This window comes from Chionomys nivalis, chromosome 5 (assembly GCF_950005125.1).
Source record: "Chionomys nivalis chromosome 5, mChiNiv1.1, whole genome shotgun sequence".
NCBI classification, from domain to species: Eukaryota; Metazoa; Chordata; class Mammalia; order Rodentia; family Cricetidae; genus Chionomys; species Chionomys nivalis.
Genome location: NC_080090.1, coordinates 84,677,163 through 84,684,476, shown reverse-complemented (window position 1 = coordinate 84,684,476; position 7,314 = coordinate 84,677,163). Strand labels below are relative to the sequence as shown.

Genomic DNA, 7,314 nt, shown 5'->3' with positions numbered 1-7,314 from the left:
GCATTGTGGGATCTGTCAGCCCCACTGGAGCGGGACGCGGCGCTAGGTCATGGGGATCCAGCCGGTAAGACTCTCGTTCGGTGCCCGGGACCCGGGATCCCCGCCCCAGCTGATTCTGGGCAGTTGGTACCGCGGGACTGGACTGTGCCAGCCCTAGATGCCGGGGTTTCGCTGCACCAGCTGCGGGCTGGGGACGCTACTCCGCTCACTCCTGTGGCTTTGGCATTCTCTCTCACTGGAGCTCTTGATCGCCTCCCCTGGTCCCCCACCCACCTCCTGGCTCTTCTTCAAACGTGGCGATCATGCTTCCTCCTCTACCCGTAGAACCCGGTCCTGCTAACCTCTCTGGGGGTGGGGCTGCTTACTCTGCTCGGACTGGCTGTGGGTGCCTATCTGGTTCGAAGATCCCGCCGGCCGCAGGTCACTCTCCAGAACCCGGATGAGAAGTACCTGCTGCGATTGCTAGACAAGACGGTAAGTTGTGAAGAAGGGGGGTAGGGAAGAGAGGGAACCGAAGTTCTCCTGTTTTGAGGAATAGCATCCACTGCAGTTAGATTGCTCCAAGGGACTTGGCAGACCAGACCTGCTTGATGAAACATCTTCTCGTTCATCCTCTAGACTGTGGGCCTCAACACCAGGAGGTTCCGCTTTGCCCTGCCTACCGCCCACCACATTCTGGGACTGCCTGTGGGTAAGGAAAAGGGAGTAGGCTTCTCTCCTTGGCATCCTACGACGACGGCGAGTCACTACTTAGCTATTTTCCCTGTACACATCGTACCTCTTTCCTCACTTGACTTCGAGTCCATTCGTTTATAAGGGACCACTCCTTTAGGGTGTGGCATCTGTGCCCCTAGTCATCTCTAACCTCTGGTACTCCTTCCTATTTCCTGTGGGACTTGTCATAAGCTCCCTCCCACCCCAGCAAAACTTCCCACCTGCTGCTAACATCCCGACTGTAGCTGAGGGAGTTTCTCAGGTGGGAGGAGGCAAGAAAGGCTTCAGAGGGACTCTCCCTGAGGCACGTTCCTTGGACCCACACCAAGAAGCAAAATATTCTTTTCTCTCAACTCTGAATGTTTTGGAAAGGTGACAGGGACGTAGCACCAGCCACCGCAGCTTATGTAACCCTCCCCATGGTTCCCAGGCAAGCATGTCTACCTCTCGGCCCGAATTGATGGCAGTCTGGTCATCAGGCCTTACACTCCTGTCACCAGTGATGAAGACCAAGGCTATGTGGATCTTGTCATCAAGGTAAGCATAGAGAAAGGAAACCTCGGGGCTGGGGAAATGGCCTGGTCTTTAGGTAAAGAGTTTGAATTCCCCAGCACCCATGCAAAGCTGGACACAGTAGCCCATGCCTCTGAAATCCCAGCATGCCTCCACTGGGAAATGGGAGGTGGATACCTGAGAATTCCCATAAACTCAGAGTTTGGGGCCCAGGTAGCCTTCCAAGACCAAGAAAGATAAGATCCTGTCTCAAACAAGATGAAAGACACAGACCAACATCTGAGGTTGTTCTCTGACGTCTCTGCATTTGCTGCGGCAGGTGTACACACACGCACACGAATGCACACACGCATACATACACGTTACATGCATGCATACATACACGTTACATGCGTACATACACACACACACATATATATATGCGTACACACATTTTCTTCCTCTCTGCTTCATCAGGTTTATCTGAAAGGTGTGCACCCCAAATTTCCTGAAGGAGGGAAGATGTCTCAGTACCTGGATAGCCTGAAGATTGGGGATGTGGTGGAGTTCCGGGGGCCAAGTGGGTTGCTCAGTTATGGTGGAAAAGGTGAGTATCTGTCTTTTCCCTCCTACTGTCTCACTTCTGTCCTTACAGTCCCTCGGCACAGTGTGTACCTAGGTAAGGTCTCCTAAAGCACCTCTGCTACAGAAAGGCAGGTTTCGCCTTGCTCACCAGCTGTGGTGGACAGCTGTGGAGATTATCAAAGTACACCTGTGCTTCTCCTCCCCTCCCTCAAAGATTCTTCCCTCTGGCTAAGAACGGAAGGAGAAAGCTTTTAGCCCTTCCCAAGGGAACAGCTGGGTGCTGTGCCATACCCCTGGTGGATGTTCTGGACCACTAGGGAAAGTCAATTCACCCTGGCTCCGTGCCTACCGCCTCACCAGGGAGCAGTTCTCTTCCAGAGGGTCTTTGCCTCACACCCCTTCTCTTGCCCTCACTTGGCTCTGAATCTTCCAGGCTGTGGGGCACTACTGGGTTTCTTTGGAGTGTGACTTCTGTGCCCCCACTATGTGAAGTGACTGGTAGGCAGACAGCCCAGCCCCTTTGTTCTTCCCACATAATTGTCAGGGCAGGCTGACAAGTCCCAGGATCAGATTCCGTAGCAGCTGCTAAAACAGCCTAGGGCATGTTTTCAATTCTGCATTTGTTTATTTAGTTCTTGTTTTGAACTGACTCTAGCCCTTCACTTGACTTCTCAGGGAATTTTCACATTCAGCCCAACAAGAAATCTCCACCTGAACTGCGAGTGGCAAAGAAATTAGGAATGATTGCTGGAGGGACAGGTCTGTATCCCTTGGGGGGGACAGTTTTGCTTAGCGTTGTTGCAGATTCTGACATGATCTCAGGTTTTGTAATAGAGGACAGCTATTAATCAAGGGACTGACATCATTCACCCCCCCATCACTGCCTAATCAAGGGACCGACCATCATCATTCATACCCTCCATCACTGCCTAGACTTCCCCAGTAGCTTAAATAATAAGCAAGGAGAAACAAACAAACAAAAAAAAAATCACAGAATGAGAGCAAGAAACCAGGAGCGTTCTCCACAAACTGAGTGGGTTAAAGACTTTGAGAGAAACACGTAAGTGAGAATAGGGGAGGAAAAGACCAGGCCTGGCCCTTCAGGCCTGTAGCTCTAGATACTTGGAATTTGAATCGAGAGGCTCACAAAGTTGAGAGTCTGCCTAGGCTACATCCATAAATACAGAGTTCTAGCTAAGCCCAGACAGTTTAGTGAGCACAGTGGTGGAATAACACTTGCCTAGCATGCTCACCGTCCTAGATTCAAGCCTCTATATCGTCAAAGAAAAACAAGAGTGCTATAGTACCACTCTTAGATACCTGCTATTCTATACGTGGGTAACTGTGAGCCTTTCTCATCTGCAAATGAGGAAATAGAGATTCCTAGAGCTTAGGTTTCCACAGGTTTTTTTGTTTGTTTGTTTGGTTTTAGTTTTTAGAGTCAGGGTTTCACTGTGTAGCCCTGGCTGTCCTGGAACTCATTCTGTAGACCAGGCTGGCCTCTGCCTCCCAAATGCTGGGATTAAAGATATGCACCACTACTGCCTGGCTACCACAGATTTAGATAGTAATGGTCACAGACAGAATTCAAATCTGACTTTGCCTGATTCCAAAGAACTTATTCTTACCCTCTATAAGCAGTGTTCCATAACTCTTATCACTGAAACAGAAGGGATCATAGTGACCTATGACCTTTTTTTTTTTTTTTTGAGGTGGGATTTTATGTTATGTAGCTCCAGTTGGCCCAGAACCCACTCTGTCCTCACGGATACAAGACAGAGTGCTGGGAACTAAAGATATGTGCTACCATCTATGCCAGGCCTAATCTATAGTGCTTGTACTCCTACCGCCAAGGGACTTCCAGGGCAAGTGTCTTAGTTTTAGAGCAAGTGTCTTGGATTGACTCCTTAGAAGGACTCGAGACAGAGTTTCTCTGTGTATCTTCAGCTGTCCTGGAACTCAGTCTGAGACCAGGCTGGCCTCAGACTCACAGAGATCCTCCTGCCTCTGCCTCCCAAGTGCTGGGATTAAAGGCATGGGCCACAACCGCCCAGCTTACACTGTGTTCTTATGTGAATATTAAGCTCCAGAAACATAGGTCCTGGTGAATATGCAGGTAGAGGTCAGAGGATTAGATACAGCAGGAAATCATTGGGGGTGTAAACGATAGGCTTTGAGATGACAGTTGGTCAGCGAAGAAGTCTGGACAAAGCAGAGAGAACACGTCTCTCCAGCTGGCACATCTCACCATGGGGTTATCCTCATGCAGGAATTACCCCGATGCTGCAGCTGATCCGGGCCATCTTGAAAGTCCCTGAAGATCCAACCCAGTGCTTTCTGCTTTTTGCCAACCAGGTTGGTTTGTTTTTCTCAGTCCCAGGACTCTGAGGTTGGCTGTGTAGATAGATGGGGCTGAGAGAGGGAACTGGCTCGGTGCCTACTCTAGTCTCTGTCCAGAAGCCCTTCTGCGAATACAGGGGTCTCTATCACAATAAGAAAGAAAGAGGGGGGCTAGCAGGATGAGGATGCAGATTGGGTTTCCTTCCAGTCCCCACAAGGCAGCTTACAACATTCTCTATCTCCAGCTCCAGGGGCTATGAGTGCCAATGCAATGCACTTACATACGTGCAGGCAAAACACTCATAAAATAAAAATAATGAGTTTAAAAAAGAAAGGAAAAAGGGGCCTAGTATGAAGCCAGTTTCATCTCTGGCCCCCAGGGAAACAAGAGAGGATGGAGGTGTCTCACGCTGAGCATAGGAACTTGACCCTTCTGGGTCAAATATCCCTTTGTAGTGTGTAAATGAAGGTCACTTCCTGATCCTTAGCACCTAAAAGTACTGCCAAGCCTTGACTCTTCCTAGAACTCAAGCATGCCTTTAGTATTCCCTTTCCTTCTTGGATGGAAGGTTGTCATAGCAAAGTACTTTTCTGATGTGGGCCTGAGGTTTTAAAGACTCTTTGCATTTCAGACTGAAAAGGACATAATCTTGCGGGAAGACTTAGAGGAACTGCAGGCCCAATATCCTAACCGCTTTAAGCTCTGGTTCACTCTGGACCATCCTCCAGAAGGTATCTTGTCATTTCTGAATATCTAGCTAGTCCCTTATTATCTAAACAAGCCACATCCCCTGCCCCTCTGTGAGTTCTGGTTTGAGTAAAACAGACCATCCTGGCACTGCCAGAATCCTAAATCTGTGTGCACAGACAAATGATCTCCTGATCCCTTTCCTTTGGGCTCCTGTTTCTCAGGTGGGAGGCAGGGGTGTGGCTATAGTTGCTGCTATAAACTGAGACCTTCTCAGGAGCCCCTCTGGGTCTTCTCAGTGGTCTGTCCCGGAAGCGTCACAGCCTATTGCTGACGTGGATCGGAAGTATCTGTTCTCCTCTCCCTCTACTCCAGGTTGGCCATACAGTAAGGGCTTTGTGACGGCTGACATGATCCAGGAGCACCTGCCCGCTCCCGCAGGCGATGTGCTGCTGCTGCTCTGTGGGCCACCACCAATGGTACAGCTGGCCTGCCACCCGAACTTGGATAAGCTCGGCTATTCCCAAAAGATGCGATTCACCTACTGAGCATACGGAAGCCTCCCTGACCCCATGTGTGCAGTGGTCCCTAGTCAGTTCTTGACCGCAATGAGACCTAGTGCCTTTGCTAAGAGCATCAGCCTTTTGCGTCTCGTCCTGGAACCTGGCTGCTTGCGGAAACGACACTCCTTTAGCTAAGGCTGAGTCACTTCCAGGAAGCCTCCCTTACCCTAATCTCCATGTGATAAAAGGTCCAGATGAAGCTCACAAGGAGCAGTCTCTTCTGTAGGGCCAGGAAGAAGGGAGCGTGCACACTTGCCATGAGGCTGGCTAGTTCCTGAGAGCACCATGGGCTCACCTTCTTAGTGTCTGTGATGAAAAGAATGGAAAATGGACATTTTGCTCAATATTCAGTACTTCACCTACTATTTATGCGAGTCCAGGTTGAATGGGCTTATAGACATAGTCCTATGGAAACTGAAGGAGTGGGAACTATTTCCCAGAATTCTAACCCTCAGAGATACTGTCTTACTATATATTTGCATGTGTATCTCTCAGTCCCTGCCTGGGCTGGAGTGAAATGGTTACCCACAACTTAAGATTGCTGCTTGTATAAGGAATCTCTGGCTGTTCAAATAAATGGAGCTGAGGCCCTGATGATCTCAAGGAGTCATTATGTCTGGGCTCTTTGTCTCCTGATGCTTTAGAACACTGGAAGGGAAGGGCTCCCAGCACAGACTCTCCTGGGTGTTTTACAGAGCTTCTGAGGAGTTGTGCCGTGTGTGGCAATGTGAGCTGCCACCAGACCCAGGGCTTATTCCTGCCGCTGTTCTGCAAAGCCAGAGTCCAAGTCCTCCCTGGAGGCTTTAGAGACGGGGGTGGGGGGGTAGGGGAGAAAACACAGTTAGAGGGGACTTTTAGAGTGTGGATAGCCTTCCCAGAGGTCCTTTAATTTGGTCAGTCTTCCCCTCTTTCTGTGGGCCTGCCTTCACGCTATTTATCCTTCAGAGTGCCCAGCATACAAAACAAAGTATTGTCTTTCCATTTGGAAGGGACATCTGCCCCTTTAAAAAGTAACCTGACATCACCAGCTCTGAACAGATTTGGTGACTGGACAGAGTTGGCCTCTCCCAGGCCCATCAGTCCTAAATAGCCTTCTATGCTTGAAAACTCAAGATTCAATCTCCTCACTTCTCCATCTCCTCACTTCTCCCAGGATAGGACTAAGGCAGCACTGTGGCTTTGTTGTTAGTCTCATTGGGAGAAAACAATGGTTTGGATTCAGTAGGAAGGTCAATTTTGGGTTTTTTGGTTTTTGTGGTTTTTTTTTATGTGTGGGTGTTGGCCTATATGCATGTCTATGCACTGCATGCATACAGTACCCAAGAATGCTAGAAGACAGCATAGATCCCATGGAACTGAAGTTACAGACATTTGAGAACTGTGGGTGCTGGGAATTGAACCCAGGTCCTCTGGGAGAGCAGTCAGTGATCTTAATGGCTGAGCCATCTTTCCAGTCTCGCAACATTGTTTTTCTGCACAGAACTGGGTGTCTGTCTCTTAGGCTCTTGGTAGAAGATTTATGAGACCCTCAGAATTCACACACACTTGCTCACACACCCTAGTGGCAAGAGAACAGATTTCTTCAGTAAGTCCTATTGGTGATATCCATCTAATATATCTTGATTAGACAGTATGTATGCACCACTGTTCTGTGAGCTACCTCACCTTCGGAAAGGAAATTCTTGCTTAGAATGATTGATCTTAGTGAAGCAGCCCAGCAAAGAGCTTCCTGCATGGAAGCTTACTAGTCCTTGTTTTGCGCAGAAATGACTGCAAACATTTATTAAGGACCCATTATGTGAGCACTCAAAGTATCCTGAGGTTATAGCCATGACCAAGAACAGATGGTGGTAGATTTTCTCCCCCAAACTCCTCCAAGTCTAAACAGACAAGTGGCAAATCATCTCAACACATAGTGATCAACACTACTGC

General features: G+C 48.9%; 1 protein-coding gene across 1 annotated transcript; it reads left to right on the top strand.

Moving 5' to 3' along the window:
- LOC130874469 (NADH-cytochrome b5 reductase 1) lies at positions 1–5,975 on the top strand. The gene is made up of 9 exons (XM_057769839.1): positions 1–64; positions 325–474; positions 619–691; positions 1,145–1,251; positions 1,684–1,813; positions 2,467–2,550; positions 4,061–4,146; positions 4,764–4,863; positions 5,195–5,975. Exons 1-9 carry the CDS (start codon positions 50–52, stop codon positions 5,365–5,367), a joined length of 918 nt encoding a protein of 305 aa, XP_057625822.1. The 5' UTR covers positions 1–49; the 3' UTR covers positions 5,368–5,975.
- The last annotated feature ends 1,339 nt before the right edge of the window (positions 5,976–7,314 follow it).

What these genes read in the sequence shown, in the direction of transcription:
- LOC130874469 (XM_057769839.1), top strand. An exon ending in TGCGATTGCTAGACAAGACG is followed by an intron (nt 475 to 618) that starts GTAAGTTGTGAA and finishes TTCATCCTCTAG; the next exon opens with ACTGTGGGCCTCAACACCAG. An exon ending in ATGTGGATCTTGTCATCAAG is followed by an intron (nt 1,252 to 1,683) that starts GTAAGCATAGAG and finishes CTGCTTCATCAG; the next exon opens with GTTTATCTGAAAGGTGTGCA.